Source organism: Pristis pectinata, chromosome 30, assembly GCF_009764475.1.
Source record: "Pristis pectinata isolate sPriPec2 chromosome 30, sPriPec2.1.pri, whole genome shotgun sequence".
NCBI lineage: Eukaryota > Metazoa > Chordata > Chondrichthyes > Rhinopristiformes > Pristidae > Pristis > Pristis pectinata.
The window spans coordinates 3,552,889-3,579,279 of NC_067434.1; the positions used below are offsets into that span (position 1 = coordinate 3,552,889).

The window sequence follows — 26,391 nt, forward strand, 5'->3', positions numbered from 1 at the left end:
TTTAGCCTTCACCTCTCTCGTTATCCACATTTGTGCCTTTTTTCCATTAAAAACATTATTTTTTCTTGGAATATATCTATCCTGCAATTTCGTTATTTCCTGTAGAAATTCCTTCCATTTCTCCTCTGCCGTCCCTCCAGCCAGCTTACTCTTCCAATCAATTAGGGCCAACTCCTCTCTCATGCCATTGTAATTTCCTTTGTTCCACTGAAATATCGATACACCAGTTATCAGCTTCTCCATCTCAAACTTGAAACTGAACTCAATCATATTGTGATCACTGGTTCCCAGTGGTTCCTTTACCTTTAGTTCCCTAATCACCTCCGGTTCATTACACAGCACCCAATCCAAAACAGCCGATCCCCTGGTGGGCCCTTCAACAAGTTGCTCTAGAAAAACGTCCCTTAGACATTCCACAAACTCCCTCTCCTGAGTACTACTGCCATTCTGGATTTCCCAGTCCACCTTCCTGTTAAAATCCCCCATAATTATCTTCACATTGTCACTCTGGCATGCTTTTTCTATCTCAAACTGCAACTTATCGTCCACTTGCTGACTGCTATTAGGGGGCCTATATATGACTGCTACTATTGTCCTTTTACCCTTGCTATTTCTTAGCTCCACCCACAAGGATTCCACGTCCTCTGACCCAATGTCCTTCCTTTCTATTGATTTTATATCACTACTAACCATCATGGCCACACCTCCCCCTCTGCCTACCCACCTATCCTTCCTATACACTGTGTACCCCTGGACATTCTGTTCCCAATCACATCCATCATAAAGCCATGACTCGGTGATTGCCGCAATGTCGTATTTATCAACCTGTAGTTGTGCCACTAGGTCATCTACTTTATTCCTAATGCTACGTGCATTTAAATATAGTATGTTTAGTCCGGTACTTACCATCCGGTCCAGGGGAATCCACTCCAGGTCTTACAGGTCTGACCCTTGACAATAACTTACCTGGTGGCTCCACTTCAGGACCGAAGAGTCGCCACCGCGTATCTCGGAAACGTGGCAAGAGGGCTGGGCTGCAGGCGAGACTGAAACAGTGTAGATACAAGACCCCCCTCCCCAGCATACTACTAGCTAACATCCAGGCCATTGAGAACAAAGTTGATGAACTAAGGGCAAGATTGACCTACCAAAGAGAACTGTGGGACTGCTGAGTGCTGTGTCTCACCAAAACGTGGCTTACACCTGCCTCACCTGACTGAGGGCTTCTCAATCCATCGAATGAACTGTACTGAGTCCTCAGGCAAAGTTAAAGGCGGAGGGGTCTGCTTAATAACTTATGGTACTCAGACATGACAGTCCTGGCGAGCTCCTGCTCACCCAGCCTGGAATATCTAATGGTGAAGTGTCGACTATTCTATCTGTCAAGGGAGTTCACTTCAGCTATCCTGATGGCAGTCTACATCCCACCACAGACGGACATGAAGTCTGCACTCAGTGAGCTATACCCCGTGGTCAACAACCTTGAGACAGGATACCCTGAGGCCCTTTTCATCATTGCAGGGGACTTCAATCAGGCCAACCTCAAGAGTGTGTTACCAAAAGTACTACCAGCACATCTCCTGCTCCACCAGAGGCCCTAACACCCTTGACCACTGCTATACAACCATCAATGATGCCTTCCGAGCCACCCCTCGTCCTCACTTTGGGAAATCAGACCACCAGGCTGTGCTTCTTCTTCCTGCATACAAACAGAAACTGAAACGGGAGGATCCGGTACGGAGAGTCGTGCAGTGCTGGTCTGAGGAAGCAGATGAGGTCCTCCATGACTGCTTTGAGTCAGTGGACTGGACCATGTTCAAAGACTCAGCTGCCAGCCTTGATGAGTATGTTGCCACCATCACAGACTTCATCAGCAAGTGTGTGGAGGACTGTGTACCAAAGAGGACAATACAGGTGTTCCCAAACAGGAGACCATGGATGAACTGGGAGATCTACTCCCTACTGAAGGAGAGGACTGCTGCACACAAATCTGGTGATCCTGATCTGTACAAGAAATCGAAGTATGACCTTCAGACAGCTATCAGGGATGCCAAGAGATAATACCGACTCAAAATAGAGTCCCTGACCAGCTGTCAGTTATGGTAGGGCTTTCACACCATAACAGGCTATAAGATGAAGTGGGGCTGCATAGTTAACAACAGTGCATCCCTCCCTGATGAACTTAACGCATTCTATGTGCGATTTGAACAGAAGGGAAGTGGATTGTCACCATCCACCCTGACAACCTCCAATGCAGCTGGACTTGTGATCACAGTGGAGGATGTAAGATCAGTCTTCCGGAGAGTGAACACGAGGAAAGCACCTAGCCCAGATGGTGTCCCTGGCCGCGTGCTCAGATCTTGTGCTGATCAGCTGGCAGAAGTACTTGTGGACATATTTAACCTCTCCCTGCTTCAATCTCAGGTTCCCACCTGCTTTAAGAAGACCACTATCATCCCTGTGCCGAAGAAAAGCAAGGTAACGTGCCTCAATGACTACTGACCAGTGGCTCTGACATCCACCATCATGAAGTGCTTTGAGAGGCTGGTCATGGCACACACCAACTCCAGCCTCCCAGACAACCTCAACCCACTGCAATTCGCCTATCGCCGAAACAGGTCTACAGTGGACGCCATCTCCCTGGCCCGACACTCAGCTCTGGAGCATCTGGACAGTAAAGACACATACGTTAGACTATTGTTTATTGACTACAGCTCTGCCTTCAATACAATAATCTCAAGCAAACTTGTCACCAAACTCTGAGACCAAGGACTCAACACCTCCCTCTGTAACTGGATTCTTGACTTTCTAACCAACAGACCGCAATCAGTGAGGATAGGCAGCAATACCTCCGGCACGATTATTCTCAACACTGGTGCCCTACAAGGCTGAGTCCTCAGCCCTCTACTCTACCCCCTGTACACTCATGACTGTGTGGCCAGATTCTGCTCTAACTCCATCTACAAGTTTGCAGATGATACCACCGTTGTAGACCATATCATAAACAGCAATGAGTCAGAGTACAGGAAGGAGGTAGAGAGCTTAGTGACATGGTGTCATGACAACAACCTTTCCCTCAATGTCAGCAAAACAAAAGAGCTGGTCATTAACTTCAGGAAAGGGGGCGGTGTACATGCACCTGCCTACATCAATGGTGCTGAAGTCGAGAGGGTTCAGAGCTTCAAGTTTCTGGGAGTGAACATCACCAACAGCCTGTCCTGGTCAAATCACATAGATGCCACGGCCAAGAACCCTCACCAGCGCCTCTGCTTCTTCAGGAGGCTAAAGAAATTTGGATTGTCCCCTTTGACTCTCACCAACCTTTACCAATGCACCTTAGAAAGCATCCTATCTGGATGTGTCATGGCTTGGTACGGCAACTGCTCTGCCCAGGACTGCAAGGAACTGCAGAGAGTTGTGGACACAGCCCAGCGCATCACGGACACCAGCCTCCCCTCCTTGCACTTTGTCTTTACCTCTCACCGTCTTGGTGAAGTAGCCAGCATAATCAGAGACCCCCACCCACCTGGGTCATTCTCTCTTGTGTCCTCTTCCATCGGGTAGAAGATACAGGAGCCTGAGGGCACGTACCACCAGACTGAAGGACAGCTTCTACCCCACTGTGAAATGACTATTGAACGGTTCCCTTATACAATGAGATGGACTATGACCTCATGATCTACCTTGTTGTGACCTTGCACCTTATTGCACTGCACTTTCTCTGTAGCTGTGACACTTTACTCTGTACTGTTATTGTTTTTACCTGTACTACATCAATGCAGTCTGTACTGACTCAATGTAACTGCACTGTGTAATGAATTGACCTGTACGATCGGTTTGTAAGACAAGCTTTTCACTGTACCTCGGTACAAGTGACAATAATAAACCAATACCTGGTCCAGGTGGGATACATCTTAGGTCGCTGAGGGAAGAAAGGAAGATAATATCAGAGGCTCTGACCATAATCTTTCAGACGTCTTCCAGTTCAGTGGTGGTGGGAATCGGGACTGCAAAATGGCAAATGTTTGGGATAAATACATAAAGTGCATTTCAGTCAGGTTAACCTGGGTGGTGGAGAAACTTCTAGAAACAATAATCAGGGGCAACATTTAGCAGGCACTTGGACAAGTGTGGATTGATCGGAGAACGCCAGCAAGGACTTGTTAGACACGTGATATCTGACTATCTTGAAGTAACAGGGAACGTTAGTGGTTAATGTGAACTTTCAAAAGGCATTTGATAAGGTGCCACATGATCAAAATTGAAGCTCATGGAATAAAATAGCTGTAGCAGTGTGGCCGGAAAGGTAACAGGAGACAGAGGGCAATGGTACAATCACACACCTGCAGAGCAATCACCGTAGAACTGGTCAGTCGAGAGGGATCAGAAGCTGCAACCACGTGAGAGGCAGGTATGGGGATCTAGACGGTGACATCAGTGGAGATTTGGCCCTTACACTTGTCTGGCAATTGTGTGGGTGGTAACAGTGGACTGTATGGCTCAGGAAGGAGATAGTGTCCTCCGCAGCCACAAGTGAGGGTTCCCAAGCTTCCCTACGTGAGACCAGGGTTAAGGACATCTCCTCAGGGCTGGAGAGGGACGTGGGAGGGGAAAGATCCAGTTACCATGGTCCACTTGTGAAGCAGTTACATGGATGGGACAGAGGAGGAGATTCTGCTGAAGGAATGAATGAGAGCAGCGAGGGTCCAAGGAACCACAGAAGGGATCATTTCTGGATTCTTACCGGAGCCACATACAAATTGTCACATGGTCAAAAGATCCAAGAGGTGAGTTGGAGGCTGAAAGATTGGCGTGGGGGAAACTGGTTTCAATTCACAAAGGCACTGGCACCAGGAGTGGGGAAGGAGGGAGTTGTTCAGTTGGGATGGGCTTCATTTGAACTATTCTGGGACCAGAGACTGAGCAAATCAAATAGTTAGGGCTGTAGAGAAGGTAGGTGTGATTACAACACAATAGAGAGGGAAGGATGGTGGCTGTGGGGTCAGTTAGAAAATTAAAGAAAGATGATAGTAAGGCAAAATGGTTGATGATAACTAGAGTATGATAGGAAGGGGCAGAGCATAGTACCAGCCAGAGTCAGAGCAGGGCTAAAGATGACATGCATACAGCATTCGTTACAAGGTTAGTGAACTAATGGTACAAAGAGAAATAAATGGGCACGATCTAATGGCCATCGCAGAGAAGTGCTTACAAAGTGACCAGTGAGTGGGAATCAAATATTCCAGAATACTTAACTTCATTAAGAGAGAAACAAAATGGAGGAGGAGGCAGGCTGGTCCTGACAAAGAAGATTGGGACCAACAAACAAAGGTGATGCGATAGTACTCAGGGGCTGTGAGCTGTGAGTATATTCAGTCATAGAATGATTGCAGTGTAGGAGGCCATTTTGCCCATTTTCAGCTCACTACTACAGCAATTCTTCGGGAAACCGTGTTCGGAGTATGACAGTAAACTAGCAACAGCTAGGGTTCAATGCAGAGCTTCCAACACAAACTGTCATCTGAGCTGCAAAAACTCAACAGGAAGTGGTTCATTTGTGGCTAATAAAAGAACTCAAACTTCATAGTAGATTAAAGGAAAAGATTTGTAACATTGCCAAAAAATCTAATAAAAGCTTCAAATTGGGAAAATTTCAGAAGTTAGATCAAGAATACGAGTTACAAATTCAGGAGTCTGAAGACCCAGATGATTCAGGAACAGCTTCTTCCCCTCTGCTGTCAGATTTCTGAACGGTCCCTGAACCTTACCTCGTTGTTCCTTTTTTTTGCAACTATTTATTTATTTTGTAATTTATAGTAATTTTATGTCTTGCACTGTACTGCTGCCTCAAAACAACACATTTCATGACGTACAAGTCAGTGATAATAAACCTGATTCTGATTATCTTGTCAGAAACATGAACACATACGGTGAAAACCTCTGTAGGAAAAGTTTAGTATAAACTAATGTGGGTCCCCTGAAGACACACTGCAGCAGAAATTACACTGGGGAATAAGGAAACAGAGAGAAATTAAACAAATAGTTTGTGTCCTTCTTCATAGGGTTTCGCTTCGGAGGACTTCGGAGCAGATAAGTTTTTCTTTCTTATCATTTTTATTAGGGTATTAATTATAAGGGTTAGTTTTTAATAGGTTGTAATTACTAGGGTTAGATTTTTTATAAAGTACTTTTATAAGTGTTTTAAAAGTTTTAATTGGTAGAGTGGGGGCTGGACTGCGCAGGCGCGGCGCGGGCAGTTTAAAAAGCAAACAGCCTATACAGTGGGCAGCGTCGGAGCGGGCAGCTGAGTGAGAGGGAGCAGAGTGTTCTGGGCTTTGGCTCAAGGGGCTTCGGCGTAAAGGGGCGGGGAAAGGTAGGTGACTTGAGTTAGGGAAGCAGTATGAGTGCGGTTTCCTGTACTCAGTGTCAGATGTGGGAGTTCCTGGAGTCTCCCTGCCTCCGGGAGGGCTACATCTGCGCCCGGTGTGTCAAGCTGCAGCTCCTGAGGGACCGTGCTAGGAAACTGGAGATGCAGCTCGATGACCTTCGTCTGGTCAGGGAGAGTGAGGAGGTGATAGAGAGGAGTTATAGGCAGGTGGTCACACTGGGACCATCGGAATCAGTCAATTGGGTCACAGTCAGGAGGGGGAAGGGGAAGAGTCAGGTACTAGAGAGTACCCCTGTGGCTGTATCCCTTGACAATATGTACTCCTGCTTGAGTACTGTTGGGGGAGACAGCCTACCTGGGGGAAGCAACAGTGGCAGTGTCTCTGGCACAGAGCCCGGCCCTGTGGCTCAGGAGGGTAGGGAAGGAGTGAGGAGGGCACTAGTGATAGGGGACTCTATAGTTAGGTGGGCAGACAAGCAATTATGTGGATGCAGGAGAGAAACTCGGAAGGTAGTTTGCCTCCCAGGTGCCAGGGTCCGGGATGTTTCTGATCGCGTCCAAGGTATCCTGAAGGGGGAGGGAGAACAGCCAGAGGTAGTGGTACATATTGGTACCAACGACATAGGTAGGGAAAGGAATGAGGTCCTGAAAAGAGACTATAGAGAATTAGGAAGGAAGTTGAGAAGCAGGACCTCAAAGGTAGTAATTTCTGGGTTACTGTCTGTGCTAAGCGACAGTGGGTATAGGAACAGAATGAGGAGGAGGTTAAATGCGTGGCTGAGGGATTGGAGTAAAGAGCAGGGATTCAGATTTCTGGATCATTGGAGCCTCTTTTGGGGCAGGTATGACCTGTTCAAAGAGGATGGGTTGCACTTGAATCCCAGGGGGACCAATATCCTGGCGGGGAGGTTTGCTAAAGCTACTGGGGAGAGTTTAAACTAGAATTGTTGGGGGGTGGGATCCGTACTGGAGAGACTGGGGAAGAGTTGTTTGGCTCTCAAATAGAGGAAGCTCGGAGCAAGCACCATAGACAGCTGATAGAGAAGGGACGTGTTCAGACAGGCTTGAGATGTGTCTATTTTAACGCAAGGAGTATTGTGAACAAGGTGGATGAGCTTGGAGCTTGGATCGATACTTGGAGCTATGATGTGGTGGCCATTACTGAGACTTGGATGGCTCTGGGGCTGGAATGGTTGATTCAAGTGCCGGGTTTTAGATGTTTCAGGAAGGACAGGGGGGAGGCAAGAGAGGTGGGGGAGTGGCACTGTTGATCAGAGATAGTGTCACGGCTGCGTAAAAGGTGGATGTCGTGGAGGGATTGTCTCCGGAGTCTCTGTGGGTGGAGGTTAGGAACAGGAAGGGGTCAATAACTCTACTGGGTGCTTTTTATAGGCCGCCCAATTAGTGACAGGGTTATTGAGGAGCAGATAGGGAAGCAGATCGTAGAAAGGTGTGAGAATAACAGAGTTGTTGTGATGGGGGATTTTAATTTCCCAAACATCAATTGGCATCTCCAGACAGTGAGGGGTTTAGATGGGGTGGAGTTTGTTAGGTGTGTTCAGGAAGGGTTCTTGACACAGTATGTAGATAGACCTACAAGAGGAGAGGCTGTGCTTGATTTGGTATTGGGAAATGAACCTGGTCAGGTGTCAGATCTCTCAGTGGGTGAACATTTTGGTGATGGTGATCATAATTCTATCTCCTTTACTTAAGCTTGAGCATGTAGATATTAGAAAAGAGGTGGTGCTGAAACTTTTGGAAAGCATCAAGTTAGATAAGTCGCTGGGACTGGATGAGATGTACCCCAGGTTGCTGTGGGAGGCGAGGGAGGAGATTGCAGAGCCTCTGGCAGTGATCTTTGTGTCGTCCATGGAGATGGGAGAGGTTCTGGAAGATTGGAGGGTTGCAGATGTTGTTCCCTTATTCAAGAAGGGGAGTAGGGATAGCCCAGGAAGTTATAGACCGGTGAGTCTTACCTCAGTGGTTGGTAAGCTGATGGAGAAGATCCTGAGGGTCAGGATTTATGAACATTTGGAAAGGTATAATATGATTAGGAATAGTCAGCATGGCTTTGTCAAGGGCAGGTCCTGCCTTACTAACCTGATTGAATTTTTTGAGGATGTGACTAAGCGCATCAATGAAGGGAGAGCAGTAGATATAGTGTATATGGATTTCAGCAAGACATTTAATAAGGTACCCCATTCAAGGCTTATGGAGAAGGTGAGGAGACATGGGATCCAAGGGGACATTGCAGTGTGGATCCAGAAATGGCTGGCTCACAGAAGGTCAGAGTGGATGTCGGTGACCAGTGGTGTACCTCAGGGATCTGTACTGGGACCCTTACTCTTTGTGATTTTTATAAATGACCTGGATGAGGAAGTGGAGGGGTGGGTTAGTAAGTTTACGGATGACACGAAGGTTGGGGGTGTTGTGGATAGTTTGGAGGGCTGTCAGAGGTTACAGAGGGACATAGATAGGATGCAGAATTGGGCTGAGAAGTGGCAGATGCAGCTCAACCCAGATAAATGTGAAGTGGTTCACTTTGGTAGGTCAAATATGTTGGCAGAATATAGTCTTAATGGTAGGACTCTTGGCAGTGTGGAAGATCAGAGGGATCTTGGGGTCCGAGTCCATAGGACGTTCGAAGCGGCTGCGCAGGTTGACTCTGTGGTTAAGAAGGCATATGGTGTATTGCCCTTCATCAATTGGGGAATTGAGTTTAGGAGCCGTGAGGTATTGTTGCAGCTAAATAGGTCCCTGGTCAGACCCCACTTGGAGTACTGTGCTCAGTTCTGGTCACCTCACTACAGGAAAGATGTGGAAGCCATAGAGAGGGTGCAGAGGAGATTTACAAAGATGCTGCCTGGGATGCGGAGCATGCCTTATGAAAGCAGGCTGAGAGAACTCGGCCTTTTCTCCTTGGAGAGACGGAGGATGAGGGGGGACCTGATAAAGGTGTATAAGATGATGAGAGTTATTGATAGGGTAGATAGTCAGAGGCTTTTCCCCAGGGCTGAAATGGTGGCCACAAGAGGACATAGGAGATATAGAGGAGATGTCAGGGGTAAGTTTTTTACTCAGAGAGTGGTGAGTGTGTGAAATGGGCTGCCGGAAATGGTGGTGGAGGCGGATACGATAGGGTCTTTCAAGAGACTGTTAGATAGGTACATAGGGCAGAGAAAAATAGAGGGCTATGGGTAAGCCTAGTAATTTCTAGGGTAGGGACATGTTTGGCACAGCTTTGTGGACCAAAGGGCCTGAATTGTGCTGCAGTTTTTCTATGTTTCTAAAACGAAAAACCTCCTGAATACAGTGGAGGATGAAGAGCTGAAAGAAATTAGCTTCAGTAAAATGATAGAATGGAAGAACTAACATACAAACTTACCAACGGGGAGCAGGAGTAGGCCACTCAGTCCCTCAAGCCTGTGCCAGCATTTAATATATGGCTGATCTGATTATAACCTCAACTCCACATTCCCGTCTTGCCGCAGTAACCTTTCAGCCCTTTGCTTATCGAATCTATCTACCCCTGCCTTAAAAAAAATTAAAGGCTGCTTCACCACTCTCTGAGAAAGTTTTCCAAAGATACACAAACCTGAGAGAGAAAAAAAAATCCACCTCACTATTACCTTATAACGATCAGTAATGGGGTTGACATTTCCAGCACTTGATGATCTGGATCTTAGAAATGTGAAGGAGGCCACGGACACTGTGGACCCACTGACTGTCATCTCCCAAAATTCCAGATCCTAGAACCGTTCCCACTGCTAGAAGGTAGCACATGGAACCCCACTGTTTAAAGGGAGAGCAAAACTGTGAAACTACAGACCAGTTAGTCTGATATCAGGAGGCTAAATGCTAGAATCTATTATTAGGAAAGTGGTTTCACAGCAATCAGCAAATATTAGGATTGGTTAGAATCCTACGAAAAATTTATGGAAATTTAGAATTTATGAAATTCTACGTATGAGATGGAACATTGCGATGGCAGCAATAAATTTTATTGGACATTGGCATTTTGAATCATACCATTGAACGATCTACTTCATTTCTTTATTGCACTTTTTAAAATAGCAATTCTTTATTTTAATTTCAACAGAAAAATTATAAATTCAGAATAGATGCATTTTTTTTTGTAAACAGTACTTTTCAGGCACTTCACAAAAGGCCACAAGATCATAGTCCCAGAGTTCTTTCTAAACTTCAGATCAGCGAGTAAGTGATGCACAGGGACACTGCTTCTGTATGAAGGTCATAGGTAAAGGTCTGGTGAATTTCTTGTTGAATGCATACTTGCCACAGACACAGCTTTGCTTCATATGCAACACAGTAATGTAGGGAGTGCCATTGTACCGGCTCTGACCCAGCCATACATTATCACACTGCATTTCTTAACAATAAATAACAGACAGAATGTTATTAATCTACGTTAACCATCTACAACCAACTACCAAATGCTTCAAATACAAATTCAGACATACAGAAGCAACAGACTGTACAGTTGAATATTTCACTAGAAGGCTTACATTTCTGCTCATTTCCTGCAGATAGGGTTAATAGAATCGTCAGTGGCTTCCATGCATGGAAAGGTCCTTTGAAATTTTGGATTTCTGAAGTATCTAAGCATTATTTTGTTCAATTCTTTGATTGAACAGAATAATCACACTTTATTTTCAGCAAACTATCTCCAACTGTTTTTTGAATACAATAGCACCTAGTTCGCAAAATATTCAAGTCTGACCACACTACAAACATTTTTAAAGATGACAAGTGAATCCCACCTCCATTCCCTGTAATGTTTCAAAGGTTCCCAGCTCTTCAAAGTTTCATATTCCCATGCAATTTGCCAACAGGGATCCATAAATAGTGTGTTCCAGTCGTCAGAGCAGTGTAAACCTCACAGCCAGTGAGGCCGTTTGAAACATTTTGCCTTCATATTTAAGCAAAAAGCAAGTTCTAAAAGCAAAAAGGAGATGCACTTGTAAGTGTTGATGGGAGGAAGGAACCAATGGGGAAGGGCAGAGAAGGGGAGGACAGGAAAGGATGGGAGTGGGGAATGGGGAAAGGGACAGGGAGGGATGGATGGGGCTGGGGACAGAGATGTCTGTCTGATAGGGCAGATCTTTCAGAATAGAAGGGTAACTAACACTGAAACACTAGCTTGGATGAAGTGGGATTTGTTTCCTGTTTCTGAAACATATTCAATTTGAACCAAAAGCAGAAATGGCTCTCGACCCTCCTTGGCCAAAGTACAGTCGAAGTAAGCCATGTTTTTAAAGTCCATTATATAACCAGTGGGTGGTTATTTCCTCATGTGCAGCTCATCTTGAAATTTTGTGCTGGTGTATCGAGCATGAAAGCCTTTCTTATTTATGGTGTCATCGGTGTGGAGTCGGATCATGATCGCGTCTCCCGCAGAGTACATCTCTTCCAGGGGCTGGGGAAAGAGAAATGAGAATTAGTCAAGCTGGTTAAGGTAGGCTAATTAGTTTAACCTCCAACAGACAGAAACCGCTCATGGTTGGATTCAGGAGAAACTATTTTAAAATTGGGTATTTTACATTGGTGCTGGAGTTTGAACTGGGGATGTGAGTGCCGTGGGGAAGGCCAGCATTTATTGCCCATCCCGAACTGTCTTCAAGGTGGTGGTGGTGATGAACCATGACTTCACTAACTGGTTGAGCAGGATTGAGAGGCTGATTGGCTGCTGCTCCTGGTTCACCCCTTTCTTTGGTAAACCACTGCCTCACACTGGTTGGTCCTTCAGGTGAAGGAACTGCCATGTGCTGCTGGGAATGGAGTTCCTTGATGATCATAAAGGGACAGTAATACTTTCCCAGCTCAGGTGATGTCAACGTGAAAGGGAACCTGTAGGTGGTGGTATCCCATGTGTCTGCTGTCCTTGCCCTTTTTGGTGGTACAGGTCGTGGGTTTGGGAGGTATTGCTGAATTCACTGAAGCGAGTAACGGCAGTGTGGATGGTGCACACTGAAGCTGACGTGCTCCAGAGCTGGAGGGAATGATTGTTTAGGGGAGTGGATGAGGTGCCAATGAAGCAGGCTCCTTTGTCCTAGATGGTGTTCAGCTTCTTGAGAGTTGGTGGCACTGCACTCATCCAGGCAAGTACTCCCTCATTCATGCCTTAAGGATGGTGGAAAAGCTTTGGATGTCAGAAGGTGAGTGTAGGATACCCAGCCCCTAATCTGCCCTTACTGTGTAAGTTTCTGGTTAATGGTGGCCCCTAGGATATTGATGGTGGGGTCTCAGTGATGGTAATGCCATTTAATGTCAAGGATAGGTGTTCAGACTCTCTCTCACTGGAGATGGTCCTGGCCTGGCACTTTTGTGGCACATCATTTATCAGCTCATGCCTGAATGTTGTCCAGGTCTTGCCGCTTCAGTTGCTGAGGAAATGAAACATTGTGCAGTCATCAGAAAACATCCCCACCTGACACTGATGGGAGGTTGTCGTTGAACTAACTGAAGATGGTTGGGTGGAAGACTCCATCCAGGGCAACTCCTGCAGTGATATCCTGGGGCTGGGATCATTGATATCCAACAACCACAATCATCGTCCACTTGGGGAGCGATGCCTCCAACCACTGGAGTGTGTCCCTGCTCATGCCCACTGACTTCAGGTTTACCAGGGCTCCTTGATGCCACACTTGGTTAAATGCCGCACCGATGTCAATGGCAGTCACTCTCACCTCACCTCTGGAATCAGCTCTTTGATCCGTGTTTGGACCCAGGCTGTGCGGACATCTGGAGTCAAGTGGTCCTCGACAACCTAAACTGGGCATTAGTCAGTAGCGTATTGGAGAATAAGTGCTGCTTGGTAGTACTGTCGATACGACTCCAATCCTTCCTTTGGTGGCTGTGAGTAGACTGGGTGGTATTTGATCGGATTTGTCACGTCTTTAGTGGACAGGACATACCTGGGCAATTCCCCACGTTCTCAGGTAGGTGCCAGGATAGTAAATGGGATGCAATAGGTTGGTGTAGAGGCACAGCTAGTTCTGGAGTGCAGGTCTTCAGTACCACATGGGACATGGTCTGGTCCCATGGCCTTTGCTGTTTTCAGCCATTTCTTAATATCACATGGATGAACTGAATAAGCTGGAGACAGGCTAATGTGAGGGTGGTGATCTCAGGACAAGCCAAGATGAATCACCCACCCAGCACTTCTGGCTGAATCATCACAAACCCTTGAGCTTTCTCTTTCGCTTCATGAGCTGGGCCCTGGGATGTCTGGAGCTGCCTCCTCACCATGTCACCACCATTCATGACCAGATGTGGTGGTGCTGCAGAGCTCTGATCTGTGCATTAGCAGACTGGAAAATGAACAATGGTGCTTCCTGAAAATGTATCATCTGTTTAAACTATCCTCTTATATAAACACATGAGTAATGTGAACAGAATTGAACACTGCTTCTTAAACAGTGCTCCTCACAATAAAATAAACAAAGGGCACATGACCAACCAACCAATCACAGAATGCTCCTGCATATAGTTCACCTGACCCTCCCTCCTTCCCCAGGGTCCACTCAGAGTCACTCAGCACGGAAACAGGCCCTTCGGCACAACTGGTCCATGCCAACCACGATGCCCATCCAAGCTAGTCCCATCTGCCCACGTTTGGCCCACATCCCTCTAAACCTTTCCTCTCCACGTACCTGTCCAACTGTCTTTTAAAAGTATTTATTGTACCTGCCTCAACCACTTCCTCTGGCAGCTCATTCCACATACATACCACCCTTGGTGTAAAAAAACTTGTCCCCCAAGTTTCTATTAAATCTTTCCCCTCTCACCTTAAACCTGTCCCCAATCCTGGAAAAAAGATTGAGTGCATTCACTCTTTCTATGCCCCTCATGTCTGCCCCTTATACACCTCTATAAGATCACACCTCAGTCTCCTACACTCCAAGGAAAAAAAGTCCCAGCCTGTTGGACCTCTCCCTATAACTCAGTCCCTCGAGTCCTGGCAGCATCCTTGTAAATCTTTCCTGCACTCCTTCCAGTTTAATAACATTTTCCTATAGCAGGACGATGAAAACTGAACATAATACTCCAAGTGTAGCCTCACCAGCATCTTGTATAAACACCACAACCTGACTGATGAAGGCCAGCATACCAAAAGCCTTCTTCACCACCCTGTATACCTGTGACTCCATTTTCAGGGAACAACGTACCTGAACGCCAAGATCCCTCTGTTCTATAACACTCCCCAGGGCCCTACCGCTCACTGTGAAAGTTCTCCCTTGATTTGACTTTCCAAAATGTAACATCTCGCACATCTGAATTAAACTCTACTTTCCATTCCTTAGCCCACTTACCCAGCTGATCAAGATCCCTTGTAATTTTTGATAACCTGCTTCACTGTTGACGATAGCAATATAACTTAGTGCCATCTGCAAACTTACTAACCATGCCTTGTACATTCTCATCCAAATCATTGATATAGATAACAAACAACAACGGGCCCAGCACTGAGCCCTGAGACACACCACGGCTCACGGGCTTCCTGTCCAAGAAACAACCTTCCACCATCACCGTCTGCTTTCTACCATTGAGCCAATTGTGCATCCAATTAGCCACCTCTTCCTGGATTCCATGTGATCTAACCTTCCACAGCAGCTTACCATGTGGAACCTTATCAGAGGCCTCAATGAAGTCCAGGTACACCATGTTTACCACCCTGCCCTCTTTGATCTTTTTGGTCACATCATCAAAAAACTCAAGTCCTTAAGACACGATCTCCCATGCACAAAGCTGAGCTGACTACCCCTGATCAACTCCTGTCTTTCCAGATGCATGTATACCTTATCTCTCAGAATCTTCTCCAGTATACCCGGTCAGGCCCTGGAGATTTATCTACCTTTATACATTTTAAGACGTCCAGCACCTCCTCTACTGTCATGCGGACTATCCCGAAGACATCCCCATTAACTTTTCCTAGTTCTCAAGTCTTTGTGTCTTTCTCCACGGTAAAAACAAAGGATGAATATTCATTGAGGACCTTGCCCATCTTTTGCAGCTCCACACGTAGATGTCCAGTCCTGCCCCACCCAATGCTCCCCAGTGTTCGTGTGCGTGGGATATGGGTCACTTTTCTCGTTAGAAGCAGACAGTTCTTCCCACTGATCCCCAAAATCTTACCCCTGATCCACAGAATCTCCCGAGTCTAGGAGCCGCACTGTTAGGCCCGTCGTATAGCTCCATGTAATCGTATCCACAGTCAGCCTCTTCCTCGATTTCAAACGTCTGAAATATCAACTCCACCCCATAGCCATCTTCTGCCATGATCACCCAGTCACAATGCAACTGGCCAGGGTAGTTGTTGTCTCCAAACTGTGCGTGCGAGTACAAGTCGTTGGTTCTGACCTTGGCTCTGAGATGCCCGCCACACTCTGGAAAGCAATGAGTTGTTGCACTGTATGAAGCAGACCAACAATGCCAGCGCTTGCTGCCCATCCCTAGCTCAGGAGGGATTTAAGAGTCAACCATTTTGTTGGGTCAGGAGTCACAGAGACGGAAAGAGGGCCTTTGGGCCACATCAGCACCCATTTACGCTAATCCTACACCAACCTGAGAGTCACAGAGTTGTACAGCACAGAAACTGGCCCTTCGGCCCACCACGTCCATGCCGACCCTTTTGCCCTACACTAATCCCATCTGCCCACTCACATTTTGATTTTCCCCACATTGCCATCATAAATAGGCCAGACCGAATAAGAATGGTTGACTGCCTCCCTGCAGACATTGGAGAACTCGGTGGGACTTTGACAGTGGTTACTGTTACAGCTTTTCTTATTAAAGAATCTATATTTTATTTAATTACTTGAATTCAAATATTCCAACTGCCGTGGTGGGCTTTGAACTCATGCCCCTGGAATAAGATTCCACAGCTCTACCTGCTGGCCCCGTAACTTTACCACTAGGCTACCAAATGTGCTGGTGGTGCAGGGTGAGTGCTTGGGCTGATTGAGTAGATGTCTTGTCCTCAGTGATGGTGTACCCAGCCTAGACAATGTGGAACATTTCATCACAGCCTTGACCAGTGTTGTACTGGGATAGGTGTGAGTAAAGGACAGCAGGAAGCCTACCCCACACCGTGTGGCTGAGTGAGAGGGTTCGGCTGCCGACACTGCACACACCTGGCCTCAGCTCCGCCAGCAATGCCCAAAGCGAAAGACCTGAGCAGCTGTGGAGACGGGAGTAGATTCAGTGAGAGGGCAACAATCCCTCATGGGAGATATTTGGGGGCTGGGAGTCTGGGTGGGTGGATGGAAAGGGAGGGAATGTGGGAAGAAGGTCAGTGAGCCTGAGCCATCTCCAGACAGTGGGCAAGGCTAAACATTGGAATCACCAACTTTGCTCATCACATGGGGCTTTGGGATAAAGACACACACACACACAGAAAGCCCAACATGCAGGAAACGTGCAGCAGGTCAGGCAGCGTTTGGAGGGAGAAGTAGGGCTGGGGCTTCAGGCTGGGGATACTTTACCCTCCAACATCTTCTGTTCTATTTCAGACTTGCAGCGCCCGGGGAAATCTGCTTTTGGACACTTACAAAGACCAGAGTTTCTCCTGTGAATTACATCTCACCTGTGCTGTGTTTTGCCTGAAATCCTTTCCTTTGTACCGATGCATCAGAGAAAAATTTGATGAACATTTTATTCCCTGTGGTGACGACAGTCTCTGGTTTTTTGCTCCCACAGTACCGGGCCAGGAAGGAGGACCTTTCACTGAGACCATTGTAGACCTCGAGATAGTCATAAATACATTCCTGATGTTGCTCAATTTCAAACTCGTTGAAGGCCTGATGGATGCAAGTTGGAAGGATTCAGTCCGAGCACTGGCGAAGATAGATTCCTTCGGTTTCAGCACCAGCCACTCCCCACACCAATGCTTTCCCAAACCCAAGGCCACACACTTGTGTGACGTTTCCAGTTTAGTGCCGTTCTTGAGCTGGGCTTGAAGGAATTGGGGGAAGACAGGGTCTGCTCACCTTGTAGAGCCCCATAAATCCTGCATCTCTTGAGACCAAGTCTGACGGTGGGACACCAACAAAAGCATCAGTGGGACCAGCTTGCAAGAGAATCGACAGGAGTGGTATTTATGGCACAAGTTGCTTTAATGGGAATAACAGGTTGTGGCCCACAGATAAAGTGACGTGGAGACCAAGTCAAGGTGCAGTTAACATTTTCAGATTAACTAACCAGCAGCAGTTCACCCACATGTACTGCTCAGCCATGAGTCCATTATAAGCTGAAGTAACCAATGAACGGTTTGGGACTCGGGGATGCTGTCACTCATGTCTCGGAAGCACTGGAGTACAGGCACAGGTCTCCGGATCTAATTAGCTGGCAGTGTGAGCCAGAACACAAGAGCAGTGGCCCAGGGTCTGAATCATTTGGACACGGTTCCACATGCCCTGTCGGTCTGACGGTGAACTGAGAGGTCATGCTCAAAGATAAAGCCCGATGCCTTCCGTTAGTGAGCCAACCCGTTGAGCAGTGACAGGCTGACTCCCTCCACACAAGCTGCACAACTGTGAGTGGGTGAGGCACGGAGGGAGCGACAGGCAGACTCCAAGCACTATCCTGAGATGGGGTCAGCACTCGCCACATTGTGTGCTCCAGTCCCACACACAGCAGCTGGAGCTGGGGGTACTGGGGGTCAGCTCCACCGCTGAGGTGCTGAACACAGTCTGTAGATTCCCAGTCAGGTTACCCGTGTGTACACTAACACACACAGGTCCTGCGGTGCCCAGCAGACTGCATGCACACCTGATTCTGGTTGGTGCACGGCAGGGAGCACCCGGGTCAGGGCACCCTTCACTGCACAGTCCAGCAGGGGAAACTTGTTTCAGGTAAGTCTACTGAACTACACCAACCCCCTCCTCCCTCAACCAGAGCTCCAACACCACCCTGTCCCCAGGACCAGCCCGATCCCTTGTAATCCTCCACCCCCTCACTGATCCCACCTCCCTCTCAGCCCTACAATCCCCAGACCAGATCTAGGCAACCCCCCCCCCCCCCACCCCCACCCTGACCCACGTTCCCAAACCTCACCCCAACCGTTCTCCAACATTCCCAGTCCTGCGGGCTCCCCCTCCCAATGATGCAGCACCGTGGACACAGTGCCAGTGTTACCCAGACCACTGCCCACAGAACGAGAGATCCAGCCCAGTGCCTCAGCCCTTCACACTACAGAATACAGTGGAGCTTCCACAGTCACTGTATGTCATCGCTTCACTGCGTCTCCTCAGGCACCACACGACTTCGGGCCAATCTCACTGCTGTTTGCGGGATCTTGCTGTGTGCAGGCCCGTAAAACGTCAGGATGCCTCGGAGCTGTGACAAGGGAGCCCCTTCTCTCTGGTTGCCACCTGGAGTTACAACGGAAACATTTACCAGCTTGACCCTGTGCCCAGGGGGTGCAGAAATAGTCCAGGTGCACTCCTTACGGTTGGGATACTTGTCCGGCCAGTTGGGACTGGCGATCACTCCCTCCACGCTGCTTATTTTATGTCCACAGCCGGCTGTAGGGCAAGGGGAAGGAAGGAAAGGATCATGTTGTTTCTATTTAAGGTCAGTTTAGAAATTCGGCACAGCAGGCACGGTGGTGTAGCGGTTAGCATAACACTATTACAGCGCCAGCGACCCGGGTTCAATTCTGGCCACTGTCTGTAAGGAGTTTGTATGTTCTCCCTGTGTCTGCGTGGGTTTCCTCCGGGTGCTCCGGTTTCCTCCCACATTCCAAAGACATACAGGTTAGGAAGCTGTGGGCATGCTATGTTGGCACCGGAAGCGTGGTGACACTTGCGAGCTGCTCCCAGAACACTCTACACAAAAGATGCATTTCACTGTGTTTCCATGTACATGTGAGTAATAAAGAAATCTTACCTTGAGCCGAGTGAGCCGGAGAGTTCCAGAAACAGTCCAAGTGAAGAGCCCTGTGCAGCTTGTGATGGGACTCCATCCCTGCAGGCTCTCCTGACGCAGAGCTCCAGCCAGGGTCCCCAGCACCTGATGCCCAGACCCTTATCTTCCCTTCGGCCCCTCAGGTCTATGCTTCCCATCAGTCCCAGTCCCATATGTAACCCTATCATCTGTTCCCCCTCACATACCCCCACCCGCGATTCTCCTGTCACCCTTACACGGGATGGTTTAAAATGAACTATTAACCCACCAACCCGCACATGTTTGGGACGTGGGTGGTGACCAGCGCACCAGTGGGAACCAGCGCAGTCACAGAGAGAACGTGCAAACTCCACACGGACATCACTGGAGGACAGGATCGAGTCCATGTCCTGAGCAGTGATCCAGTCCATCCAGGCTCAGAAATCTCAGCAGCTGATGCAGGGACCTACTCGGTCAGGAAAGGCATCACATCTTAAGCCAACATGTCCACATGTCATAGAACACACATGTGCTGTACATACATGTACACACAGAATACACTGCTGCAACTCTAAGCCTGGATCATGACAGAACCTTTGCCGTTAAGCTGTGCAGCCAGTACTATGCTGTGTGCCCTCCTGCTGCGCTGCACGAACGAGTTCCCAGCCGGGTTGCATGGCTCCGCTTGAATGCAGCTCTATCCATTCCCGGGGTGCTGATCAAACAGTAACCAGGTCAAAGACCACTGACACTACCACTTCCACAAACTTCATTCCCTCTGTCAGTTCTGTGCCCCAGCATTCCCACTGCATCCCATTACATCAAAGTGAGTTCTCCTGAATTTTCCATTGCCTTATCTTCTCCATGGGCACTAACAGCTCCTGCCATCTCCCCTGAAATGCCCACTTGTACCTTTCACCCCCAGATAGGGTATTCCAAAGCTCACCTGTCAGGCCTTGTGTTAATAGTCTCCTTTGCCTTCCCAATCTCTGCCAGCTCCCGCAGCCAAACATTCCACTCCTTGGACTCTGGCCTCTTCTCCCCATCCCATGTGCCAACACTCAAACTCCCTGCCAAACCAAACCAGCCTTCTCCATCTTAGAGACCAGCTCAACGACAAGGACGTATCTGAGCTCTTCTCTGGCATTGTATCTTTTTCCTGTTTCTCTGTAAAAAGCCTTGGATGTCTTTTCACATTATAGATGCAATATAAACACAAGTTGTCGAGAAGAACTGCTGACATAACTACACAGCAAGGTGGAAGATGGAAGGAAGCTCCCTATAAAGACACCTCTTTACTGTGAAATCAGGAACTGCAGACGAGGTCAACACAAGAGATTTCCTCTGCTGTTCTCCCTCGGTTACCTGCATGGCACGAATTCCTCAGTCCTGCAATGAATCAGTTGGTGAGGGGAAGAGGAGTTGGTATGGGGTGAACACCAGTGAACGAGTTGGTGGGGGGAACAAATTGGTGGTGGCGGGGTGCACACCAAGCCACTGACCTTCCTTACAGTCGAGGCCATTCTCATGCAGGGCAAACCCATTGCGACACTGGCAGATGTAGGTCCCAACAGTGTTCACACACTCGTGCTGACAGCCCCCGTTGTTCACCGAGCACTCGTCTTTATCTGGGGGCAGAAAGATTAACTTGTCAGATGGAAACATGCCCTTCATTGAGGGAGTCGATGAGCATCTGATGACAAGGACAGTGGGCTCAACGAGTAGTGCATGGCACAGGAAAGTCAACAGACGTTAACACCGCCTGATCCAGCTGGAACCTTGCGGGGGGAGGTGAGGTGATCAACAACTCATGGCGAGGGGCTGGGGAAGGACACGGCAGGTGAAGAGGTGCTCTGAGCAGCTGTGGGAATGGAGGGACACAGCCCAAGGTCTTCACAGTGTCACCAGGTCCCTGGCAAGACAACAGAGCTACATTACGGAAAACTCTCTCCTCAAGAAAACAAAGTCCACTTCACCCCACAAAGTGCACCATCTGTCTGGCTTTGACCAGACTGACACACTCCAGGGAGCTCACTGGCAAAGCCATCATCAAAACCAGTCCAGGAAATGGCCTGGGGAAGAGGAACTAGTCAGTAGGGAGCAGGGACCCTGTGTGAACAACATGCAACTGACCGGGTGGGCAATCGTGGGATTCTTTACAAGCCCACCCTTTGTTGCAGCCTACAGAACTCGCTTTACAGCTGTGAAGCTGTGCTCGAGAGCCAGGCCTTGAAACTGGACCCACCAGAGGCTGGTGTGTTAGGACTCAACCATGCACAAAAGCATTTGGCACGTGGTTTGAAGTTTTGACCACATTTCCTGTTGAAGTCTGCAGTTGTGATTTATCCAAACGCTGGCACCATGAATGCTCGCATCAGCAGTGGGTAACTCACTGACAGAAACTGGAGCAAAGGTCACAATCTCTGAGGCCCATTGTTAATGAGTTTATCACACCAGACGCACACAGTCGCGTAGTTCTGCATTTAAATCCATCCATCAGTTCTCCATATTAGCATCTTGCAGTGGCAGCACAGTTCCCACTCAGGTCCTGTGCTGATACCACTGCCACAGTGCTTGGCCTCCCACAGCACAGGGGCTCTAGTGGGAGACTCGTGCACATATCCCCTGTCCCGACACCATCCATACTCCCTCAGGCACCAGTGTGGCCCCGGAGCATCCTGATCAAGGTAGGCCTCGGCCTCAACAACCGCTTGCACGCCCTACCCAGGCCCTGCCTCCTGAGTCCCTCCCCATTGTTTGCTCTCCATGGTCATTACACTGCGCTGCAAGCGATATGCACTGTAAATATATGATAAATAGATATATATTGGTATACAAATAAATTTAATATGATAAACTTTATATAATAAATATATAAACAAAATCTGTACATGAATGCTATGCACCAAAACACTCTGGTGATACACAGCCTGATGCTCAGGCTGAAGGCTGGCTTCAAACCTTCTCGAAGGCAGCAGATCAAGGATTTCTTTAAGGATGTCACAACTTTTCCCATGACTCACGACTTGTCACTGGGGCAGAACCCAGAGCTCATTCACTGCACCGTCAGCAGGTGAAGTCCAACATGTAGGGGCCACACCCATCCAGCGGGGAGGCCCCACAGTCCGAGGGCACTGCTCCTGCTGGAGGTCAAGGTGCCCAACGTCCAGCTGTGAAATGGATGGCATCAGTAGACCAACGTCTCCAGCTACAGCAGGTTGGAGAACTCTTCACACAGGGAGTCCCATCTGCCACTTCCCAAAACCACCTCCCCTGGAGTTCCCCATATCCCCAACCAGCCCTCACCTGAGAAGAAGTGTCCTTTGAACCCTTTCTTGGACACGGTGTTGTCAGACTTGAACTCGATCCGCATGTTATTGAACTGTGAGGTTATGATGTCCGGCTTCTCAGAGCCACAGAATCTGCCGTGTAGTTTGGATCCAGAGGAGAGCCCACTGTGAACCTCGACATAGTCATACTTACACACCTGGGGAGAAGCACAGCTCTGTCAGACACAGCCTCCACCCTGGGCATGGGTGAGTGTACATGCCTGTGGGTGCGTGCGGGTGTGTGCATGGGGGGGGAGGGGGAGTGAGTGTGTGTATGGGGGGGGTTGCATCGGGGGAGCGCGTGTGGGGTAAGAGATCGTGGAGTAAGAGAACACATCTGCACGTCACCCTGCTCCCCCCACATTGACCGCCCCAGCACGTCCCTCCCCCGCCATTTGTCACTTGCTCCACACGTGATACTCCCCACACGTGACCACCCGCAGTGACCTACGTCATTTCCCTCCAACTCAAAGGCCTCAAACAGCAGGGAGATCCTGTAACGTGCAGGGGCGACCAGCTGCCACACACAGTTCCTGTTGGTTGGGTACTCCCTGGGCCAGCCTGGGCTGGTCACCGTGCCGTTCAGCTTGGTGAGTAAACCGCCGCACGCAGCTGTGGAACAAGAGAGGAGTGGTCAGAGTGCCCGGGGTAAACAGCACCCGACACAACCCCAGCACCCGGGGTAAACAGCACCCGACACAACCCCAGCGCCCGGGGTAAACAGCACCCCCACACCAGACAAGGTTACAGCTGGGCTGAGGCCAGTGTTATGCTGGAACCAGCACACGAAACGCAACCAACCATCCACAGCCGTGCTGGAGATCAACAACCGATCGCGGACAGAAGGCCGGTGCAAACCATCAGCCTGGTCTTTCACATATGAATGTAAGGACGTGCATTTGAATCCCAGAGCACAGGGTTCAGTGTGGCCCGTGTCTTGTCAAACCCTCAACTGTGGTGCAACACACCGGAGAGGGTGGGGCAGGGAGATGGAGGTGGGAGAGCGAGGGAGAAAGGGAGGAGTGGGAAGGTGTTGTGGGGTGACCCAGTGATAAGGGTTGGGTGGAGGGGTGTGTGACTGGGTGATAGAGGTTGGGTGGGGGGGGTGGGGTGACGCAGACGGGGACACGGACACCCACCTTCACAGCTCCTGCGGTCTGCCGCCAGCTCATAGCCCGGCTCACACGCACACCTGTAGCTGCCCAGTGTGTTGATGCAGCGCTGCTGACATCCACCGCGCTCCGGCCGGGCGCATTCGTCCTCCTCTGCGAGAGAACATGGCGGGATCAGCCTGTGCCCTCCGCAGCCCTCCCCACCATCCCCCTCCCCCCAGACGCAGCCTCGACCTAGCACCCACCACCCCTCCGCACCGTGTGAAGGTCACTGCTTCAATGAAGCTACATAAATGCAGCCTGTTGTTGTTTCATGACAGGTTCTCCTCTGGTGTTACGGTAACGAGGAACTCCATGCTGTTAATGCAACCGGCCGACCGTCCCCAGAAGAAACACCTGACAGCCCCCATCACCCCACCCCCTGCACCCGGGGCTCCCAGTGAGGCTGCATTCACCGATTCACCGATCCTCCCGACTTCCTGCACCCGGGGCTCCAAGTGAGACGACAGTCACTGACCCTCCCCGCTCCCTGCACCCGGGGCTCCCAGTGAGGCTGCAGTCACCGACCCTCCCCACTCCCTGCACCCAGAGCTCCAAGTGCTGCTGTCACAATAACCTTCAAAGTGCATCTCCTTAAAGTGACCCTGGCCCCACCCTGAAGGGGCGATCCAGCCTACAAACGGGAACCTTTACACTCCTGTCTAAATTCCTCATTTCATTGCATCTGTCTTAATTGGTCCACATCCCCTCTCTAACCTCCGTTAACTCACAGATCAAATGACCTTGTTCACAGTTTATCCCCATGGCAACTCAGCCTCACCCTATCAGAGATTTTCACTTTGTTCTCTCTATCCCTCCCCCAACCTCTCTGCAACTTGAAACCCACCTCTCTTCTCCCTTTCCCAGTCCCAGCAAAGGATCGTCCCCCTGAAACATGAGTCCCTTCTCTTTGCACAGATCCCACCTCACCTGCTGAGTGTTTTCACCAAGTTTTACATTTCCAGCTTTTGAATTTCACTTACAATACACAATACTCCAGACATTGTCTCACCAGCACCCTGGACAACAGAAGCCTAGTTCAATTCAGTTCCTCCAGCTATAAGCCTTCAACACCATAATTCCAAGCAAACTCATCTCCAAACTCCTAGACCTAGGACTCAACACCTCCCTCTTCAACTGGATCCTTGACTTTCTGACCAACAGACCGCAATCAGTGAGGATAGGCAGCAACACCTCCAGCACGATTATTCTCAACACTGGTGCCCCACAAGGCTGCGTCCTCAGCCCTCTACTCTACTCCCCGTACACTCATGACTGCATGGCCAGATTCTGCTCTAACTCCATCTGCAAGTTTGCAGATGACACCACCGTAGTGGGCCGTATCTCAAATAACAATGAGTCAGAGTACAGGAAGGAGACAGAAAGCCCAGTGACAACCTCAATGTCAGCAAAACAAAAAAGCTGGTCATTGACTTCAGGAAGTGGAGGAGTGTACACGCTCCTGTTTACATCAATGGTGCTGATATCGAGAAGGTTGAAACTTTCAACTTCCTAGGTGTAAACATCACCAATAGCCTTTCCTGGTCCAACCATGTAGATGCCATGACCAAGAAAGCTCACCAGTGCCTCTACTTCCTCAGGAGGTTAAGGAAACCTGGCATGTCCCTGTTGATCCTCACCAATTATTATCAATGCACCACAGAAATCATCCTATCGGGCTGCATCTCTGCTTGATACGGCAACTGCTCTGCCCAAGACTGCAAGAAACTGCAGAGTTGTGGACACAGCTCAGCACATCACGGAAACCAGCCTCCCCTACATGTACTCACACTTCTACACTGTCTACACTTCTCACTGCCTCAGTATAGCAGCCAACCTAATCAAAGACCCCACCCACCCCAGACATCCTCTCTTCTCCGCCCTCCCAATGGGCAGGAGATACAAAAGTCTGAAAGCACGTACCACCAGGCTCAAGGACAGCTTCTATCCCGCTGTTAGAAAACTACTGAACAATCGGTCCTCTTGTACAATGAGATGAACTTATTGTCTGCCTGCACTGCACTTTCTCTGTAACTGTAACACTTCAATCTGCATTCTGTTATTGCTTTTCCCTTGTACTACCTCGATGCTCTGATGTGATGAAATGATCTGTATGGATGGCAGACAAAACTAAGTTTTTCACTGTACCTTGGTACATGTGACAATAATAAACCAATTACCAAACAATAATATGTGGTTCACTTTCCTAATTACTTGCTGTACCTACATACTAGCCTTTGGCAAATTACTAGGACACCCAGAACACTGCGTCTCAGAGCTCTGCACTCTCTAGATAATATGCTGCTTTTTTTTTCCTGCCAAAATGGACAATTTTGCCTTTTCCTACATCATACTCCATTTCCCAGATTATCCCCACTCACCGAACCCATTTATAGCCCCCTGTAGCATCCTTATGTCCTCTTCACAACTTGTGTTCCCAGCTATCTGCATCATCAGTACATTCAGCAACAGTATGCTTGCCTTCTTTCAAGTACTTATATAAATTATTAAAAGCTGAGGCTCTAGCAGCGATCCCTGTGCCTTGGTACTCAATACATCTTACCACTCAGAAAAAGGCCCATTCAGGCCCCCTCTCTGTTTCCCGTGAGCCAGCCAA

The 26,391-nt window shown here is 48.8% G+C and overlaps 1 protein-coding gene across 1 annotated transcript in view; it reads right to left on the bottom strand.

Annotated features, from left to right (window-relative positions):
- Positions 1 to 10,423: 10,423 nt before the first annotated feature.
- LOC127584610 (tolloid-like protein 2) overlaps positions 10,424 to 26,391 on the bottom strand; it is a 124,231-nt gene continuing 108,263 nt past the window's right edge. The window contains exons 14-21 of the mRNA XM_052041400.1: positions 23,763 to 23,888; positions 23,075 to 23,235; positions 22,601 to 22,781; positions 20,797 to 20,922; positions 18,806 to 18,933; positions 16,995 to 17,208; positions 15,545 to 15,795; positions 10,424 to 11,825 (exon numbers count right to left, since the gene is read on the bottom strand). Of these exons, the coding sequence (XP_051897360.1) occupies positions 11,691 to 11,825; positions 15,545 to 15,795; positions 16,995 to 17,208; positions 18,806 to 18,933; positions 20,797 to 20,922; positions 22,601 to 22,781; positions 23,075 to 23,235; positions 23,763 to 23,888 (1,322 nt within the window). The 3' untranslated portion in view covers positions 10,424 to 11,690. The remainder of the gene's footprint in view (positions 11,826 to 15,544; positions 15,796 to 16,994; positions 17,209 to 18,805; positions 18,934 to 20,796; positions 20,923 to 22,600; positions 22,782 to 23,074; positions 23,236 to 23,762; positions 23,889 to 26,391) is intronic.